This window comes from Motacilla alba, chromosome 3, assembly GCF_015832195.1.
Source record: "Motacilla alba alba isolate MOTALB_02 chromosome 3, Motacilla_alba_V1.0_pri, whole genome shotgun sequence".
Taxonomy (NCBI): domain Eukaryota; kingdom Metazoa; phylum Chordata; class Aves; order Passeriformes; family Motacillidae; genus Motacilla; species Motacilla alba.
Window position 1 is genome coordinate 27,430,703 of NC_052018.1, and position 22,254 is coordinate 27,452,956.

The window sequence follows — 22,254 nt, forward strand, 5'->3', positions numbered from 1 at the left end:
ATGAACTGTAATATGAACTCCATGTATGATTTCTTGTGCTAATAGGCACCCTCTGAAGTTTCTGTATTGCACAATAATTTAACACAGTGTATAAAGGCTTTCTGTGTTTTCAATAAAAATGGTTTCAGGAACAATTCCGGTTATGTTTTCTTTTTATAAAACAATAGCAACAAAAAACCCACTGATATAAGTAAAACATGCTTTAGTTGTCAAGTGTTGATAAAATGGTGCCTACTAAGTGATATTCTACGAAATTAATTGAGTAAAGACTACCTACTGGCTTTAAAGGGCAATAATAACAGTAAGAAACTGTGAAACTGCAGCTTTTTGTACTGAACACTTATTAAGCTCTTTATTCCTGCAGTGAAATAGATTTCTTTTGAACAAATGAAGTGAAGAGTGAATGCCTGCGTTCTACATCAACATGCAGTGATGGAACACCTAAGGGTGCAGTGATCAGGTCTTTCACATGCTGGTCATGGCAGTGACAAATCGAAGCAGGGAAGACTGTGAGTATGGAGAGGAAGCAGGCACTGCATCCTAGAGCTCACAAAAGCTTCTAGATTGGTGGCAGGACTTAGGAAAATAAGTTATCTCTATCCAAACTGTGACAAAATACCTTCAGAATAAATACCACCTAATCATCTTGGCACACACACTCTATAATGATTTTGATATTCTATAATTGTCTATTCTATAAATGACATATTTAGGCTCAGGCCTACCCAGTTTGATGTGTTTGCTGCCTATCTTCAGTGATGTAACTGAGATAATGGAATTAAATTATATTTATTAACTTCTAATCAAAGTAACATACTCCAAGGACATCAGCTTATTTATTTTTTGACACACTACATACATGCATGCTACCTACCCAAGCTCAGTGAAGATACAAGAAATAGGAGGCTCTCTAAACTACCCCAGAAGTTTGACAGGCTATAAATGATGAGGGAAAGTCATATCATCAGCCAGAAAGAATTCACTCCATGAAAAATAACAGCTTTGGGTAATCACAATTAATTTTATCAAAACAGAGCTATGCCCACTTATTGTGGAGAAGATCATATTAATTTCACAAAAACCTACTGCACAATGCATGTATCTTAGGTCATGACATTTTGCCTTGTTGCTAAAATGTATATATTCAGAGATATCTTTACTTAGAAACACAGTTATAGTGATCTAATATTATTGGTAGATTTAATATATCAGTGAGGAACTCAATTGTTTTAAAAGGATAATGATTAATAAATGTGTATAATTAAATCCAGTTTAATTTGTGCCAAATAATGAATCATAAAGAAAAAAAAAAAACATGTTGAAAACCTAAATACACAGTGAGTAGATGTGGTTTGACTATTTTTAGTTTTATTCATAAAACTACATAAATGCTTAAGCCTTTTGTTCCTCTTGTCCAATAAATCCATGGTTATCTTGGAGCTGCAATTCAGTACATTCAAAACATGTTTGTTGCATTTCAAAATGTGTACTCGTTTACAGAATGCTGTTTGACTTGAGGTTTTCAATTTTTTTGTAAATGACCACTGAACTAAATCCATAGAATTATGTTGGTCACACTGAAAAATGAGTCTGACACAAATGAGAGTCTGTAATTACAAATTATTGAAATTTGTTGGGGACAGCTTTTGCTGTGGATGGGTTTCAAAATGCTACTGAAAAATACAATGTAATCCAGTGAAATGTGCAGAGTCTACAATTAGATAAGAATACTCATCTATGCAATAACTGACTAAACAGTATTTAGAAATTAGTTCCATGTATTTAGAGCTTAACAATCAAAAATGCGAATCAGTAATTTTTTTTATTTAAAAAAAAATTTAAATGGAAGTACTTTCCTTATAAATAAAAAAACCCATGTATTTTCTGTAACTCATGAAATGCATTCTCCTCTACTTTTTTTCCTTTAGGCATAGATACTAATTTGAGGCCATCGAATCATAGTCTGATTTGAGTTGGAAGGGACTTTTAAAGGTCCTCTAGTCAAACCACCCCTGCAAAGAGCTGGGACACTTTCCACGAGATCAGACTGTTCAGAGCCCTGTCGAACCTGGCCTTGAATGTTTCTCCCATCTAGCACCTACCATCTGAATACATAAGTAGAACCCACAGATAGGAAAACTGAAATGGGAATATGCAATTTGTTCTTACTATGATCACATAATTTTCCATCTATTTTCTACACTCTTATTTTTGACTATATTAAGTCAAGCACTGCAGAAAAGTATAAAAAGTAACATGTCAGTGCTGTCAGTAGAGTTTAGAAGTGCTTGGCCACCTTAACTGGAAGGCTTTGGGTTGCCAGACTGGAGGAAGAAAAAAAACAGTACGTGGTTACTGACAAATCCATTTTGTACCTAAGGAACTGGTAGGTCAGCCACAGGTTACAAAGAGGCAGCTGGTATTTTACTGCTATTAAAGGTAATATACTCACTGTGAAGAAAGAAATAAGGAGATCAGAAAACTGTATAGTGTCAATAAGTTGATGGCATGAAATGGCAAACCTTGAGTTCTTATTTTAAGAAAGGACCTAGATAAGCATAGCTCTAGGACAGAAAATAAAAATAGTATACTACTGAGTTTCAGAACACTGGTCATCCTTACTGTAGTGCTTTAATCAGCTGAGAAGGAAAACATATATCTGCATACATACTCTAGGCATAGCAGTTTTCTAGCTAGATCACTGAGAGGTAGTTAAGAAGTTGCAGATGTCAGAATTACCGATGTAACATGAAGTTTGAGTGCAGATATCATCCTATAGGTTGCTACACGTCACAGAATGCCTGACAATTATGATTTAAATACCAATCATAACACATTAAAGGGTTCAGATTCAATTAATCAGAAGAGCAGAGAATAAGAAATTAATGAAAGTCATTCTTAATGTTTAGCTTTTTAAAAGATCAAATGGAAAATGCCAAGTAATCAAGCTATTTGCAAATACCTGGAAGACAATAAAGATACCATAAAAAAGCAAAAATAGACAACTCAAGTCGTAAGCTACAAATCTTGTCAAACCAGTCTATGTATGTGGAAAACAACAAGTATATTAATGACATTTATATCACATTTATTGTAAAATGGCATTTGAAATTGCTTTTCATAAATAGTTGAAGAAACCATATTCTAGTTTTATCTCAGATTACTTGTTCAGTTGAAAAAACAATGTGAAATAGAAAGGGAATCATTATAGAAACTTCTGCTTAAAAAAAGAAGCAGCATAAAAATTTAAAAGAGCAGGTTTCACAAAGACAATTTGAATACATTTCAGTTCAATTTAAGGGGAAAAAAATAGTCTTGGAATAATGTGATGGCAGCTTCCAAATAAAAGAAGATTTCATGATTTTCCTTCCAAGAAAATCCTGTGATAGCGTGAATGACCAAAATAGAGTAACCCAATCCATAGACTGAGTCAGCATGGAGGTCTGCATGGTGTGTTAGGACTGTTCAATACTACACAATTTGGAATTACCAGAATCTATACAGATAAGATTATGCATATTATTTTATCTTTTTTAACTATTATGATAATTTTGTTAGCCATTATGGACATAATTTTAAATTTTCCTTTCGCATAAGACTTTACAGACCCTGAGTGCTATTCTTCTTGGGGCCCTAACAGACTAGCACCTATTAGCAAATAGTTCCATGCTAGGAAGTGCTACCAAAAGAAAGTGAGGGACAATGACTAGAAATCACGTACTGGTTATCTTGTTGCAGCCTAATAAAAGAAAATATTTTTTTCTTTATAGAGAATGTTATAGGTATCCAGCAGTGGAGAAGAGGGATGAAGTAGATAATACTGGTATTAATTTAATATTGCATTTCTTTGATTTTTTTTTTTCAGTCGCCATGGAAGTCAGGCAGCATACACTACCTCAGAGGATGTTCTTTGCTTTGTCAAAGGGAAATGTGAGATATGTTTGAATTCTTTAAAAAATAATTTCATCAGAACACTCTTAAAGTATAAATGTAAAAAAAGCTGGGGTAAAATGTAAAAACTGTCAAATAAACAAGCTCCTTACCATAAATGCTAAAATGTTTTAAAATGCTAATGAAAGAAAGTATAAATGTCAACAAAATGCAAAATGGTATCACATCAAACATCTTTGCAGTGGCTGCAAATTATATATGTCCCTGTGATGGTGCTATTGCACAACAATTCAATGGAGACGATCAAATTCTGTCAACTGATGGAAAGAAAATCCTAAATCCTGGTGCAAGGTGAACAATTCAGTACCATTAAATCATTCATCTATCATTTCTGACAAAATGCTAAATGAAACTTAAGCTACCCATCAAGAAAGAGATAGCAGCAGTACCACCTTTGTGATATGCTTAAAACTACTTAACAGCTGCAATAGAGTCATTCAACAGAAACTTGCAGTGTTCCCACTAAAATACAGAAATGTAGGAGACATGACTGACTCAGAAAGACTGTGCTTTTGACAAAGTTCATATAAAGAACATTTTTTCACTTGAAAGATAATGTTCATCTCTTCAAATAGAAAAATGACTCCTCAGGCATGATAATGACCATAGTAATTCTCCTAGTGATAAAAATACTATTAGGAGATTTAGGCTTGACAGTGCTGATCCTAATCAATTTCTAGCTACTCTGTTCAGTTTCTGATTTTACTGGTTTTGGCTGGGATCAAGTCAATTTTATTCACAGTAGTTGTATGGTGCTGTGGTTTAGATTTGTGATAAAAACTGTTCTGAATAATCAGGCATATTTTAGTTATTGATGACCAGTGCTTACACACAGCATCAGGGGCCTTTTCTGCTCCTTGCCTCACTCTAACAATGTTCAGGCTGGGGGTACAAAAGGAAGTGGGAAGGAATATGGCCAGGATAGCTGACCACAACAGACCCAAGTGATATTCCACACCACATAGCATCATGCTCAACAACAAAAAGCTGTGAAAAGAAGAAGGAAAAGGAGGATATAGGGACTGATGGTGTTTGTCTTCTCAAGTAACAATTACATGAGATGGAGCCCTGCTTTCCTGGTGATGGCTGAAACTACCCACAGGAAGTGGTGAATGAATTCCTTAATTTGCTCTCCATGTGTGGACTGGTTTATCTTCACCTATTAAATTGGTTTTTTTTTTTTATCTCAACCCATGAGTTTTCTCATCTTTACCCTTTTGATTGTCTCCCCCTTCTCACTGGTGGGGAGTGAGCAAGGCTGGGTAAGACTTTCCTGCCTACTGGGGTTAAACTATAACCCTGATCAAAGCTGTTATGATTTTTACAACAAAGGAAATTTTAATATAATATGCATCAATACAAACCACTCAGTACTATCAGCTATCAGATTCCTTGGAGGCTTCAGGAAAAACCCATTATACAGGTAAGTTTACAAATATAGTTTTTGATTCGTAATGGGTGAGACACATCCTTGTTTAACGTATACGTTACATCTTTCAGGGATAAAAAGTTACAAGGAAATAACTCATTTGATAGTAAAACCTGTACATTGTAATTAGGAACCTGTATTTGTCAGCAGAAAGGAATGTGTATTTGTCAGCATATATAAGAGCGAGACTTTCTGCTAAATCAAAATTTATATAATTGCTGGGCTATAGACTGTTCTTTGCCAATCATTATGTACATATTAGGATATATGCCATATATCATCAACTCTTTTGATCAAAACAAGAAGTAATTAAGCCTTCACATCAACACTGAAATTAAGGACCTCATCCATCTTCACAGTACTGAAGAGCTAGAAGATGCTGAAAGTCACTTAGATCTGTGCATTGCTTCTGAAAAACAGAAATATGTGTGAGAATTCAGGAGGGCTGACAGTATAACTGATAAAATATACATGTATAACAAAGAGATGAATTTGAGCTCTGTTTTGGGACATTAAAAACTCATCATTCATTATTTTGAATTCAAGTATGTTCTACTCATTTTTTCAAAAGCAGTTTTATGTAATGTGTGGAAGTTAAGAAGCTTGCAATCATCAGAACAAGCATCTCAGTGTTTTCCATATGAGTCTGCATGAATTATTTTGCTGGTATAAAGTGACAGAATATAATTTTGACTACTGAGAAAAACAACAGAGATGGATTTTTTTAAGAACAAATACACTAATCCAGGTGTCTCTATGTCAGGTAATAGACTGCTGCAACCTATTTTCACTGACCAGATAAAATATACATACTGTCTGGAAAAAAGGCTGATGAAGCATTGCATGGACGTGTTGAAGATGAATCTGAAGTGGAATGGCAACAATACCACCACAATGTAGAAACCTAAAGGCTAAGAGTAATATGTTGTGTCAGAAAACCTATGTTATCTCTAAGGCCTTCAAGCAAAAATTGATTGAAAAAAGAGACTGCAGTGAAAAGTTCAAAATATTTTTATGGCATTTCTTTTACTAATTGGCTAAAAAATAGCATGATAATTTACAGTGGATGCAAATTATGATGCCTGCAAAAAATGAGATTAATTTTTTATAAAGAAGCCATAAAACTGAATTTTCCCATATTTAATTAGTAATGGCTCTGTAAAAACAGAGCCTATGTCTGGAAACATAGGAAACAGAGATTTAGACTTTCCTGAAGGAAATCTGGCACTACAGAGCTTTGGAGTGAGGCGGATCTGAGATAGAATGAGTAAGACTTACAGATTTATAGGAGTTGTGGTGGTAGTGATGTGTAGAGAAAATTGTCCAATTTTTGTGGAACAAAGTGTTTGTGGACTAATCCTATTTTTATTTTAGAGATATATTTTTAAAATAATCTGGAAAAGCCTAGTAATATATAGGCTACAAATAATTTAGCTAAGCAAATATAACTACTGCCGTTTCCACCTGGATGTTGATGATGTGATTTAAAGTTATTTTTTAAAGTTTGACCTATTATATGAAGACAACCAGCACAATATTAATTTATGGGGATGACGCCAAGTGAAATAACACATGTTTACATTAAGAAAATATTTACCTTGTCACCATCTGTGGCTCAGCTGTTTTAGCTCACATAGATGATAGGTAGTTTAGTGTAAAGGCCTTTAACAGTACAACTTACTTCATTTCAATTTATGAATGTGATACAGAGTCTCTCCTGTCAGGAAATATTAATTTATTGATTTTACTGCTGTGAACTAGTCAGCAGTGACACCATTGCCTTTTACGTCTTATGGTTACCTTAGCAAGTATATTACCATGTTAACCTTCTATTATTCATTTCTTTATTTTATTTTTTACCTAGGGATATTAATTCATTTTGTGATTCTTTATTAAAGATTATTAACTTCTTAAATAATTCTTAATTTATTCTTAAGTATCAAAAAGTTCTCAGAAAATTCTTGGTTTCCCCTACAGCACTCCATCACAGTTTTCTTTAGTCGTATAATTTAGTCTTCTTTTTCAGTATTTCTTTCTCTCCAATAATTTTAGCTGCAATTAACACTTCTGCTTCATATGTCATTTTTCCAATTAGTCTGCCTTGAGATTGCTATTGAGTGATCTGAATTGCAAATATTATATGGTATTAGCAGGAGCATATTATACTATATAAAGCATATAGTTCAGCCTGAAGGATGCTGAGAGGAGACCTCATTGTGGTTTTCACCATCCTCATGTGGGGAAGTGGAGGGGCAGGCAGGCACTGATCTCTTCATTCCTGTGACCAGTGACAGGACTTGAGGAAATGACATGAAGTTGTGTCAGGGGAGGTGTAGGTTGAACATCATGGAAAGGTTCTTCACCCAGAGGGCAGTTGGGCACTGGAACAGGTTCCCCAGGGCAGTGGTCACAGCACCAAGCCTGACAGAGTTCAAGCAGTGTTTGGACAATGCTCTGAGATGCATAGTGTGATTCTTGGTGTGTCCTCTGCAGGGTCAAGAGTTGGACTTGGTGATCATGATGGATAACTTTCAACTCAGAATATTTTATGATTCTATGATCCTGACAATATAATGCTACTTAGTGGCAAAAATTTGCATTGGTGATCCTAAAGTAAATAAATCAAGAATGAGTAATTCTTTTCTGGTTGTTTAGTTGCTCCTTGTGCAGGAATGTAACAGCCTTCTATTGATACAAACAGATTAAATTTGCTCCACAGGAATACATGAACTAAAAAGCAATACATGAGCTAAAAGGCTAGGACTGCAGAGCCCCATAAACTCTTGAAAATACTACATTGTATATTCACTTTCATAACAATAAACAAGCTACATTTTGGAAGACATGGGATCTTTTGAACAGGCAGGGCAAAGGTATTATTTCCAGAATGATGATTGATTTGGACTTTAAACTAGAAACCAACAGAGGAGAAATAGAGTTACCAGCAGCCTGTAAGGGAGTGACAGACAGGGTTGACTCGAGTCTGAAGTGATGTGAAAAAAAGGAACACAAAATCAATAAACATGGCTTAAACAAGATCACTTCCACCATTTGCATGAAAGCAAGGAAGTGCCTATAAAACACTATTATGGAAAAAAGAGATTGTTTTGGAAATCAGTACACCAATGTATTTTATTTCAGGTACCTCTGCACACGAAGAACATGAGAAATGGGAGGTCTTTGTGCTATTGTAGGACTATTATCTTGCTGACATCACAGAGACTTGGTTAGATGGCTTGTTTCATGAATGCTTCAATGAAGGAATACAGGCTCTACAGGATCAGCAGGGCAGACAAGGATGAGAAGTTGCTCTCTATGTGAGCAAAAGGCAGAAATGTGGAGCTGCACCTGGACATGGATGATAAGCTGACTGAGAGCTTATGTGTGAAGATGAAAAAGCAGAGTGGTAGACGTGACAAGTGCGTGGCTGCTATAGACTGGCAGACCAGGAAGAACAAGTGGGTGGTGCCTTCTCTGGATGGATAGAAGCAGTCTTGTGTTCACAGGACTTTGACCTCATAGGGAACTTCAACTATATCTGCTCAAGGAACAGCGTAGCAGGGCACAAGCAATCCAAGAGGTCCTTAAGGAGCATTAATGACAACATCCTGACCCAAGTCATAGTTGGGCAATGCGATGTTCTGGTTAACTTCACACACACAAACAAGGATTGGCCAACTGGGGATTTCAAGGTTGAAGGCAGGCAGTCCTCCAAGCAGTTTATGGTTTTAAGAGATTCTCTTTAACTCATTACAAGTATAACATTTAACATATTTATTTCTTTAGTCTTCCAGGTCAGCCAAGTCTTCCTGTAAAATTTATTTAATTCTCCTTTTTCTTGAAGGAACATTGTAACTAGTATATTTAGCAAATTTCATTACTACAGCTTTAACTTCTTTACTCAAGTTGCAACCAGTGTGTTATCACTGTTGATCATCTCTCATGCATATTTGCACACCTCACTTTCCTAACAAGCAGTCTTCACCTGTAGGTGTTAATTTCCAAGTGTTATCACCTTTCTATGTGGGTGTATGATACAGACTTATAAATCACAATATTTTGAACATTTCTAGATGAATATGTTATTTGATTGCTGCAGGGTTTTCACCAGAAGCTTTTAATATTACCCAAGGTGAAGCTTATACATTTTCCTATGAAAAGCTGCAGTTAAATCTGGACATATAGAATAGTTTAGCATAGTAACATTCATTTTTATAAAAAACATAAGCAGTCAGGTACTATGATTTCTATTGTTGTGCATAACATCTTTGCTATTGTAGGTCCAATGAATAAACTTTCCTTATCATGAAATCTGAGTTTGATTATTTTTTGTTGCTATGTCCACACATCAATATGATGTCTATCACACAACTCATTTATGCATACAAAATTCCACTGAGGCTATAGTTTTCCAGTGAATAAGTAGGAATTTGTATCAAAACACCTGAGCTGTATTTTTGTCTCCTATGATGTCCTGATGTGTGACTTAGGAGGTTCAGATATGGTTTCCTGGAATTCAGCTGACATTATTTTAGTCATAAAATCTTTGAAGAATATATATTTTTGCTTGCACAGTGCTTAATACTACAATGACTGAAGCTGCAGCTAGAATTAATGTAAGAGTGATATCTTCTATTTTTTTTCAATTTCACTCTATTCTATCTTATTCTGTTTTTTTCCTTCTCTGTATGAATTTCATGAGCTACTATTGTCAACCCACTGTGAAATAGTAACAGTAAACTTTTATTTTCACTCATAAACTAGGGATTTGATTTCAAACCCTTTTCTTTTAGAAATTTGTCACTTGCCTAATGCTGAGAATTTTAAACAGTCTTCTGTTCAAAGTGGCAATACTTTATTGCCTCTGTCAATTTAATTATTTCCTGCAGAATTTGTCTTCTTTCTAGAATTACTATTATTTTTAATATTTGCTTTGTCAGAGTTTGTGAGATTTTAGTATGCTCTCTAAGCTTTCATATCACCTTGCGGGTTTTATTTTTTTTTCCTTTTAGTAAGTGTAATTTATAACTCTGTAAGTGAAATGGCAGCACAGGCAGAACCAAAAAGAAATATTACATCTCTATTTTTTCATCAATATTAACCCAATATATTGCATTGTATGCTTTGTCTTCACCAATACAATTGTGATTGCTAAATATGAATAATGACTGTTAAACCATGAGCAATCTCTGTAGTATTATCTACCTACCTGTCTATTCATCCATCACTGCACTATCCAATCACTTCCATAAAAATGAATAGTGATATATTTTATGGACTTAATGGAGCCTTTGGCATGTCTCCCATTTCAGGCCCAGCATTGTGCTGAGGTAGAGCTCTTTTGTGCTTGGTATTTGCTGTGGTTTATGGTCAACAAAGAATGCCATATTTCAGCAGGTTTCATTCATCAGCCTCATTGACTACCCTAGATTCCCAACCATAAGCAGTATTAAGAACACTCACTTTTGCCTGTTTGCAAAGAGTGTTTCTGGTTGTATTTCAACCCCTTCCATTCCTCTTATTTTTCATTATTTTCTCTCTTCTTTTGTTTTCAGTTTTTTGGTTCTTTTTTTTCTTTTAATAGTAATCATGAAACTTAAAATGTCTTTCTCTAAATCCTCATTTCTAGTCAGTTTAGTAGCTGATACCACCTTCCGAGCCCATCTTCTGTGAAGTATCACAAACACTCAACTTGGTTTTACAGAAAAAAATCTCTTTTCCCTCTTTTTTCTTGTTTTGCCACTCCTCCACTATGTCCTGTTTTGTGGTTTCATCCTATCTTCTTTAATAATACAAAAATTTATTATTAAATCTTGGCTTTAAATGCTTTGAGTTCTACACTGATTAGACTTACATGAAACAGTCTGGTTAATGTATCTGTAAAGGTCTATTAAGAAAAGAAAATACATGTGTGCTTCTGGCCATATGGAAATGCTCTAGCTGCTTCCTACTGCTTGTCATATTTCATATTTCATGTATATATACACACACACACACACACACACACACACATATTTATACATTATTAAATAAAGATTATTTCACTGGTGTGTTTTAAAGTTGTAAGAGAAGCAGCATTTTTTCCCAAAAGAATCTTTTACAGAACTGTCTACTTCATTAAAAAATACTATTGATGATATTCCCTTTCATGAAGCACCTAGCAGATGTTGAAACAATAAACTAAAATTAACGATTAGCTAGAATCTATGTCTAAACATTTTCTCATTCCCTATTTCCCCATTTATTTACACCATTTGATTAATCCCCTCTTATATGCTAATGAAATGAAACTCAGAATTTCTCCATCATATTTTAGGCATTTAGCTGAAACATGCAAATTACTCTCTCGCTGACTGTGATATCTTTGTCATCAGTGGAGACACACAATTCTAGAGCAGACGAAGCACGATCAAAATTGTGTCTCTACTGACTTCATATTATGATTTTGCTAAAATCTGAAAAAAAAACACTGTTGAAAACATACCAAAAATTTCAATAGTGACTCAGATGCTAAATACAATCAGTTGAGAAAGTGATACATATGCAGGGATAAGCTTTTAAACATCAGGACTTTTCATTGTAAGCTATTGCAGACTAGGCAAGTATGTAGAAGTATGTAAAACTGAATAAGCAGAAGACTTTGGGAGGGGTACTGGACAGTTCAAAGCAGAGGCTTTGAAAATAAATAAATAAACATATCTGACTGCAGTGTGATGCACAAAATTGGCCAATTAATGATATAAAATTGTGTAACAAGCTCATGGAGCTGTCCATAACTTACAGCATGTCTGGAAGTGGCTTTACAGTGCATACAAGACTAGATGGAAAAGAATTGATTCTGCAGATGTTCTGCTTCAGAACTGCATATGCAGACTGATCACTTTGGTATCCAACAATGTATTACTACATACCTAAGTATTGTTCTATTGTCCTTAAGGAAAATTTTATTTAGTATTTGGTCTGAACCTTTTCTGATTCATTTGTCTCGTTACTCATTTTTCATGCCTGTTTAAACCATATATAATATTTTATATAAATAGACTCAAAATCATGTAGCTAATTTTACCTCCTTCAAATGGGCCTCACCTTATTAGTTATACTAAATCTATTTTATTTCTTTCATAAAAAAATATACCTTTTGCATACTTCAATGCACTTGCTATGGAGTAATTTGCAAATTAAATATAAAGATGGAATATTAACTGTTCAGATGTATAACTCTGCAAAGTCATAATTAATGAAACTATGACACTGTAATCATCACCAGTTGATATTTGTGCTGAGATTCTTCAGCCACTTGTCTGACTGGAACTCTGGGTTTTTTAGAAATAGGACTTCTTCCCAGCAATATCGAGGATTGCAAAAGGTACATCATTAAATGAATCTTGTATACAAGTCTTGCTATAAGTTGACAAAAAAATAATGTAATGATCTGATGAACAGACGGGTACCATTAGCTTGCAATCAGCTTTGATGCCATAGTGAGTACTCTGAGACATCGACTAATCTTCCCAACCTTTCTCCTTCCTTTTTCTTTCTTTCTTTCTTTCTTTCTTTCTTTCTTTCTTTCTTTCTTTCTTTCTTTCTTTCTTTCTTTCTTTCTTTCTTTCTTTCTTTCTTTCTTTCTTTCTTTCTTTCTTTCTTTCTTTCTTTCTTTCTTTCTTTCTTTCTTTCTTTCTTTGTCTCTCTCTCTCTCTCCCTCCCTCCCTCCCTCCCTCCCTCCTTCCCTTCTTTCTCTCCCACTCTTCCTTCAGCTGATATAGCTCAACTACCTACTGAACTTTATCTCACAGACCTAAAGTCTATAAAACAAGTTATACATTGGTGCCTTTTATAACATCAGTGTCACATTTAACTTTTTTGGGTATCTAGCTGAGAAACAGACTGGTGCTAAATGAGACAAATCTCCAGAGCCTTGCAAGTTCAAACTCAATTATTTCTGACAAATTTTTGCATGGGAGACCACGACATGGTTTTACAGGCTTAGCCATTCTGCTCAAAGTGTATGTTAATGATGATGGAATAGTATCTTTGAACAGGCTGACTTTTGCTCATTTAGGGCCTAAGAACACCATGATAAAGTCCTGCCATCCATGCTTAAGTAAGACTAAGGCATTTGGTGTCCTGTGAACAGGAAATACGCATCAGGACTTCAGATCCTTGAGTTGCTCAGTATCACGTCCCAAGTGTCTTCTCGCAAATGTTATTAGATGCCATTATTTCATTAGAGGATGCATACCTTTTTCAAGATCATGTGTAAGCATTACTTTGTATTTGTTGAAGAACTATAAAAAATAATTAAATAGAAATTTAAGAATAACTAGTGAACATCTCTAGGGAAGGACAGATGTCCAAAAACTGCTGAGACTTTCTGTCTGTAAGGAGATGGGAAAGATTATCAGTCTGATTTGCAGCGTGATAATACAATCCTATATTCTTCCATCTATCTATAGGTTGGAATATAAGAACTCCACTTAATATAGTGGAGGTGCTGTAACTTCACAACAAATTCATTCATCTTATGTATATAGTGTGATTACTGTAATGATTAAATGTAGTTAAGATTTGGCAAGAATTACATTTCTTCTCCATCCTAAAATAGCACAGTAACTTATTAAAAAATATAATTAATTCAATAGAAATAATCCCCAAAAATTATGCAGTTATAATTTCATTGCAAAATATGATATTAATAATCTTGCTGTGAAAAAATTCCTTCCCTGAAAAAGAGTATTTCATATGCAGAAAAGTAAACTACAAGAATCATGCATACCTGGTGTTTTACCAGAGTTATTATACTCATCAGTTTTAAGGTACTATGAGATATTCACTCATTACACTGTTGAATTGATATACTCAATAAATCTGACAACTACTTATAATTCAAAGTAAATCTATTAATATAAGGAAAAAAGGATTATGAAATATGGAAAGGTTATCAAAACTAATATGAAATTTTCAAATATAGACTATGGAAGTGTGTAATGAAATAATGCCAGGAGAGTACATTTGAGAAAACTTAAATCTACTTAGGTCAGACAACCTGATTCACGTCATTGGTATAGTTTTGACAAAATCCTTTCATGTATGCCTTTGTCACTAGCTAAGATGAATTGATCTGCATCATGTATGGAAGAGTAAATACTAGTAGTAGAATTACCTAGGACTGAAGTGAAAACATATGAAGTAGACTAAGATAATCCCTTGATTGATAGGTGAGAAACTTGAATGAAACACTCCTCTCAATGAGTACCACAAAATGCTGATGGCTTGCTGCAATTGTTGTGCCCTCCTATTGAGGGAGATGGATGGATTTGACCAAGAATTGCACTGGAAAGCTGAGCATGATACCAAAGTAAAACATAGACAGTAGAGAAGCTTTTTACATAATGTTTTTAGGGGTATTATTAAAAAGCCTTTGGGTAATAATTTGGGCAATGAGTGCTAGTACTAGAAAAATTTAACTATTAGGCTGTCAAAAAAGTAATCATGCAAACAATAAATTCTTTTCTCCTTTTATATATGTGCAAAAGTATCTTTCCATTTTTGACCTTTTCCAAAAGACTCTGCGTGTAGTTCACCAATTAAGCAAACAGACCATTTTAAACTAAAGCACCTGGATGATGGAAGCTCTAGCATAGTGGCTGCAAGCAAAACCACTTCGTTCTCATAGTATCTCCTGTCCCTCAGGTGAGGAGGGAACTCATTATGGTCTGCAAAGAGGTCAATTGGACCATTGGGGAAGGCAGGAAGTTCAAGTCTCTCTTACAGGAATGTGTGAACAAAAAAATAATCAATGATCTCAAGTGCTCTCCCAAGGGTTGTTTTTTAATCAGTCCCATCTTCCCACCTAAGAAGCAAAATGCCACACAGATTCAACAAAACATATTCAAATGGAAAACTACTTCTCTTAATCCACTAAACGTTATCTAGGATAAGCATACTAAGCAGTACCACTACAGAGGTAGCTAAGATATTGTTATTTCCAGTAGGTTAAGAATGAGTCGCATTAATTTCCTATGCATCTTCAGAACAGAACAATAACATCCACCAAAATTGTTGAGGCATCCTCCTTGTATAAAAGACACTTGCTCTGGGTGGACTCTGGAGCCTGGAGGACCTCCTTCCCAGCTGCTAAATCCCAGCTCAGTGAACCCAAAGACCGGGGAGTCCCACCCATCCAATGATTGCAGCTGCTGCTTTCCTGTTTGCAGGCTCAGTCAGCAGCCAAGATGAACATGTATGCCAGAGATGCACATATGCAAAGGACACTAATGCAACCAGTTATATAGACTGCCCACAGATAATGCATTGCATTTTCCAGCAACCCCCCAGAACTCACATAAAACATATGTACAAACAGCCAAATTTGGGTCCTCTTCTCTGACTGATAAGTATTGAAGCTTGCTAGTAAAGACACACAGCCACTCTCCCATAATTTCAAAAGGACCGACGCATTGATGAATCTTCAATACACAGCCCCTTATCCTCTGTTTCAAAAAGACCAATATTTTTGTGAACCCTTTCAATAGCAGTGTGGGACCTCAGCTCATCTCATATTGATGCCCAGCTCCTGTGCCTCCTACTCAACAGACAGTCCTGCTTGAAGGGTGATAATGAATTGCACATGCACACACACACATGCACATCTGCACACACACTCAGAGGCCAGCTTAGAGGAAAATATAAACATTTTATTTTCCAAGTAGCTCCTGCCAGTGCACACAGGCTCTGGCACCCTTACTCCCCTCTTCATTTCCTGATGCTGGGACTCTCAGTTGGCACTAGGCATGTGAGCCACCATCACCCAGAGTCGGATGCCCTTTGCTGGCACAAAATTGACTCTCTTCACACACACACTCCTACTATCTGTGGTCTCCCTTCAGCTTGCTGATGCTGAGACCCTCATTTACTCCAAATGCTGGCACCAAAGTTATTAGGACCACTACCACCAGTGGTCTAACTCAAATTGCAGACACCAAATTCAGGCACTTTTTCTCTCAATTTCTGGCATTGGAACCATAGAAGACATAGATTGGGAGAGACTGAGATTATATGGAAAGAGAGTAAAGACAAGATTTAATAAAAAGTATAGATAGACTACAGTGATTCAGTGCAGGTGTCAGTCAGACAAGAGTATGGAGCAGCAACTGCTTACACACTACCAGTCTATTTTTCCCTCCTTCCTCTCTGCATCCACCCTGTCCTTGTTTTATCCATATTCCTTTCCTCTAAATGCTTCTTAATAAGTCTAAGGGTGCAAATTTTGGTATGAATCAGAGTATTCAATCATAAGAATACGGAAAAACCTAATGCTATCCTAATCCCCCAAAAAGTGTTTACAAGCGGATGGTTTTAGATAAATTTTTTCATTCAGCTTTTCTTATGAAAACATCTTATTTGTCCCATATATAATAAATAAACCAATTATCTTCTTTCTTTTAATCAAGTTGCCCCCCATAATAATGACATTATTGACTCTTTAGATTATTTCCATCTTATATTTCTAGTACATCTATAAGAGGATATTGAAATTAGGAATAAAAATATATTGAAATTCATCCATCCAGGGAGAGTTCTGATTCTTGATAACTCTGTATTTGAGAACCAGGGAGTCAGTGATTAAGTCTTCCTCTGTTATATTGCCAATAGAAGAAAGATACTTGTGGATGGCATCTGATTATGAAAAACTTCTATCATCTATATGTTTTTACTTCAGTACATGAGTAATTTGGAAGTCTGATTTCTATATTTTACAAAGCCTACTTTTACAAGATCTAAGGATATGGCAATCTGTGCAATAATCATCAAAAATAACTGTTTTAATAAAGAAAAAGTTCATACTATTACTATAACAGATAAAATTATTTTTGTAGGATGGGAAAAAAGGTGTTTCCTACCTGTAAAGCCCTTGTCACACTCACAAAGGAAAGTGTTTGGAGTAACATTGATGCAGTTACCATTGAAACATGTGGATGACTGGCATTGTCCAACTATTTCTTTGCAATTTTTACCTGTGTCAAAGTAATAATAAGAACATTGGATTTTAGCAAATAATTAGAGAGTTTGGTGAACGTTTTATAAATGTCAAATTTATAGCTACAATATATATAGGCAAATGGATAGAAAGGTGTTTGTGCCAACATTGTTCATTAGTTTGCACCAAACTTACTGAACTTCTAAGGCAAGTCAGAAAGATATTAATCTACTTTTATGCTCACACACTGTGCTTAACCTCATCTGACATATAGTTACAAATTCACATACACCTTAAAAAGCAGAAGTGCTACTAGAACTCTAGTATTTATTTCTTTTTAATATGAATCCAGCTTACAGTTTCTTTCAGTATTGAGAACAAAAGGTGATCCTATGCAGAGGGGAAATGTGATAATTTTTTTTAATATGCAGCTTTCTGGAAATTACAATTCCAGTTATAAGTTGTTTATGCTATTATAGCAAGCAGGTCTAAATACCATTTGATTATGCTTTCCTCTTGAATTATTACAATGACATTATTCACACTTCAAAAAGTGTTCAAATTTCTAATAGACTTTATGTTATGGGAGGCACTTTTCCCTCCCTTACTCTTGTGTAGATCTGCCCATAATATATGGTGATTTAGTCTCCTAATTCTTCTTGTTTGCATCCAGCTTATTTATGAGATGAATATTATCAGCTGATGACATTACCTAAAACATTCCCATATAGGCTAAAAAAAATGTTTTAAGCATTGCTTGTTGATTGCATTAAGTGTGATGATTGCTTTTAACAGAATTGCTTGCAAATTTTTTTCATTAATTTGAGTTCAATTAGTACCAGACGCTTTTGGTACCGTTATTTTCAAAGCATTTTACACAGCCTCCAGTAATGATAAAGGAAATATAAAACATACTGCATACCATCAATGTTTTCCACTATCTTATTACACTGTTCATAATTATAAAAAAAATTTCTCACAACATTGACTTATTCATACCTGCATAATCTTCCATTGGCAAATGCATTAGTAACAAAATTATTATGCACTTTGAAAAGCAATTAAAAATAAATTACAGCAATCTTTATGCAACATAAGCTTCATTTCTATGAAGTGAATTCTATGAACCTCATTCCTAAGCCATCAGCTGTGCTTCGTAGCATAGCATCACTATTGTGAGATCATAGAAATTCAGTCCGACAGAGGAACATTTCAAGAATTCTGCTCCACAAGTACAAAAAGAGCTACAATGATTCTTTTTTAATGAGAATGAATATTTCTGGTACTTTCTAAAACATTTCCAAACTCTATTGGTCTGAATGCAGGAACAACATCCCCATAATTTCCTGAATCCATTATTTTTCCTCCATGAAATAAAAATAATATAAATTAGATAAGAGTTTACCCAGTTATGTTGTATTCTCTCGTATGGTAATCCAAACCCAAATTCAAATCCAAATTGTGCTGCAATATTTCCTAGGAGGATTACTTGATTATTTTTGTTTTTCTCATTTGTGACATATTTTATTTGATAATAACAGTATGTTTAATGTTTAACAAATTGCCTTTGAAAACAACTTTAGGGGAAAGAACAATCTGGAAGAAAGTACTAAGTATTTTATTTTCTTGTTCTTCTAAGTTAAGGTTTGACCTTTCAGTTAAACCAAAATTTGATTTTAAAAAATTCACTAATGTAATCTGAAAGGTCTTTAAATGAAAATGGAGGGGACTTCTGGCAGGTTGAATGAAATCATTATTCATTTCAACAAAATTACTCTTTTCCACCAGTTTGGTTAACCAGCTATTTTTGGGGGACCTTACTCCAAATGATTTATGTTATTTGGTCTCAGAACCTGAACTGCAGAACAAAAAATGTTAAACAGTTACTCCTGTAATTCAAGAAACATTTATTTATATCTCATGCTTAAGTAGGAAAGAAGCATGATAAGAACTTATTCTGTTTTTCTCTATAATGTATTTATGAATGTCTGCAAGTACAAACTGTCTTCAAATACCTGCACTGTCTCCCGTAAGTGACACCATGTGAAAGAGACCCTGCAGGTATGGTAGCAGCCATGGGCAATCAAATTACACAAAAGTCTTGCTAGTGTTGTTCTTATTGTTACATCATCTGTTAAGGGAAGTGTATGATCTATAAAATGTTTGTCTTTCCCTAGAGGAGAAAAGTAATACCTGAAAATTTTGGAGGACATATGCATTCGTAAGAATCTCCCGAAGGTTCTGATTTCTCAGTGCAGGAAGCATTGTTGTGGCAAGGTTTAGTGGAGCATATATCAAACTTCTGGCAGAATGTTCCCGAATACTGTGAGAAACAATGGCAATTATATGTTTTCTCCCAAATGTGGCTAAGACATTTTCCATGCCCAGAGCATAGTGGTGCACCCAGAAACTGTTGGCAAAACTGCTGCTTCACTGTAACATTCAGACGAAGGCCCATGTTGCACAATAGCGGACCTCTCTTGTTAAGTTCTGCAAAGTAGTGAGTTCCAACACCAAGCCAGTTAGGGTCCACTTGGTGCAGTCCTCTTATCTGGCAAACAAAAATCAACTGCTCTTGAAGAAAATCAGCTTTAGGGCAGTTAATAAATTCTTCCATGGAGACATTTACCAGATTCATTCCATAGGACTGAAAGGATGGCTCAGAGGAGATGAAGAGACTATCACCTAATTGAAGCTGTAAAGGGCATATCTGAGGGATGCTGAGATTATGTTCTTCAGAGATTTCGCCAGCAGTACTTTTATTCATATTCCAGCATTCAGTGTAAAAGTCTGAACAGACATTTTCCCTTGGTGTCCATTTTATTACGGTATGTTTTGGTTCTATTCTCCATTCAGTAATCATTTGTCTCTCACAGATTACCTGCCCATTGACAATGCAAAGTTGAAGAAAGCACACAACCATGCAAAATGCTGATTTTGTAGCCATTGTTTCACCTGACCAATGGAAGTTTCCTTTCACATATTCTTCATTACTGACGATAACTTCAGAACACTTGTTCCTTAAGGTTCACATGTATTTTCCATGGCACCCTAGGAATTCAAGCAGAGGAAAATATTTCTGTATTTGTTTTCACACCAAATACAGTTGAATATTAAAACCACATTAAAAAACAGAAAATGTACAACAAAACAAGGGCAACATCTAATTAGTAATGGGAAATTGGGATAAGTCAAATGAACCAATCAGAACTTCAACACTGTAAAAAAAAGTCAGTTCTTTCCTATTTTTATTCCTGCTAAAAATTTGATATTTATTTAGTGCATTTCATTGTACTTGTGTGCACAAGAGATTGAAGGCATACTTTTCATGTTCCCTCCCTCTGATGACAAAATTAATGGTAATAAAATTAATATAGGGCATCTGCGGCAAAACAAGGAGCTAAAGAAGAACATCTAAGTTCTAGTCATAAACTTTAACCATAAATATTTTTCTGATAATCATTTAACAGTTTATTATAAAAGTAGATATTCCAAAGATGTAGGCCTGAGAATTTTTTGCTTTTTAAAGAAAACATGCAATCACTACTCAACTCTTTTCTGTTCTTATACATTGAACAAAACCCTTCATTAAATCCTTACTTTTCAAGGAATATATTTGAAAAGCAAATGTCCTTGATCACATGCTTGAGACTTTTATGTATTACAGTCAAAGACAACAGATTACAGAGTCCTCCAGGACTATGTAATTTATAGACTAGCCTTTTCTATGCCTTAAATATATCTAGAAATTTTTATTGCATCGAGATGAGTGATTACAGAAAGAAAATCAAAATAAGATTATGAAGCTTTTGCTTGGAGTCATAATGAAAATTATGAAAACCCAATATTATGTTAAATACCTTAGACATTTTCAATAGCTTTGCATTAGTAATACCTTAATTTGTCTTAAATACAAAGCTTTTTCTCTCTTTTAGTCTTTTTTACCTTCAGTATCCTTATCTGACACTCTCAGATATTTATATTCCCCTTTAAGATAGTGGCCGCTAAACTGATATTTACAAATGAGAAAGTTATTCTAAAGAAAATTTATCTTACAAGAGAAGCCATTCAATGTAAATAAGCAATTGCATTTATAGTTTGAAATTTGTTCCCATTGCTTTCATTTTTGCACAGCACATGTAAAAACAATGTAGATACATATTTTTCTACACCAATACACATGTAGTTTTATTGGGTTTGCATGGCCTGGTTTTGGATAGGGGAAGGGTTAGAGAGGTGGCTTTCTCAGTGTCCAGCAGAGTCAATACCAGCCAGCTCCAAGATGGAAATGACACTGGTCAATGCTGGGCCAATCACAGAAATGGTGGCAAGACATATGAGATAAAGGTTTTAAGAAGAAGAAGAAAAAGTTATTGTGCGGTTGCAACTGCAGCCAGAGATGAGCAGGGTGTGAATATGTGAGAGGAACAGCTCTGCAGAGACCAAGGTCAGTGCAGAAGAAGGGGTAGGAGCTGCACCAGGTGCCAGAGCTGAGATTCCCTTTCAGACCCCGGTGCAGCCCATAGTGAGGCAGCTGTGCCCCTGTAGCCCATGGAGGGCCATGGAGGTGCAGAGATCCACCTGCAGCCCTTGGAGGAGACCCACACCAGGTGGATGAGCAGGTGGATGCCGAGAGGAGGCTGTGAACTTGTAGGACATCCAGGACGTCCATGCTGGAGCAGGATCCTGGCACTGATCTGCAGACCAGTGGAGGGAGAGCCCATGCTGGAGAAGGTTTCCTGCTACAATTTGAAACCCTGGGAGGAACTCATGCTGCAGCAGCCTATTCCTGAAGGACTGCACCCCATGGAAAAGTATCCCTCACTGCAGCAGTTTGTAGAGAACTGTTGCCTGTTGGATGGACTCACATTAGAGAAGTTTGTGGGGAACTGTCTTC

At 35.3% G+C, this 22,254-nt stretch overlaps 1 protein-coding gene across 4 annotated transcripts in view; it reads right to left on the reverse strand.

Moving 5' to 3' along the window:
- The window catches only part of EYS (eyes shut homolog), a 789,226-nt gene that overhangs the window by 680,290 nt on the left and 86,682 nt on the right, over window positions 1–22,254 (reverse strand). For 3 of the 4 annotated variants that reach the window (XM_038131819.1, XM_038131820.1, XM_038131818.1), the window contains exons 2-3: window positions 19,551–20,408; window positions 17,281–17,394 (exon numbers count right to left, since the gene is read on the reverse strand). In XM_038131819.1, the coding sequence (XP_037987747.1) occupies window positions 17,281–17,394; window positions 19,551–20,304 (868 nt within the window). In that variant the 5' untranslated portion in view covers window positions 20,305–20,408. Of the gene's footprint in view, window positions 1–17,280; window positions 17,395–19,550; window positions 20,409–22,254 lie in introns of those variants that run through there. The other variant, XM_038131821.1, reaches the window with a different exon arrangement.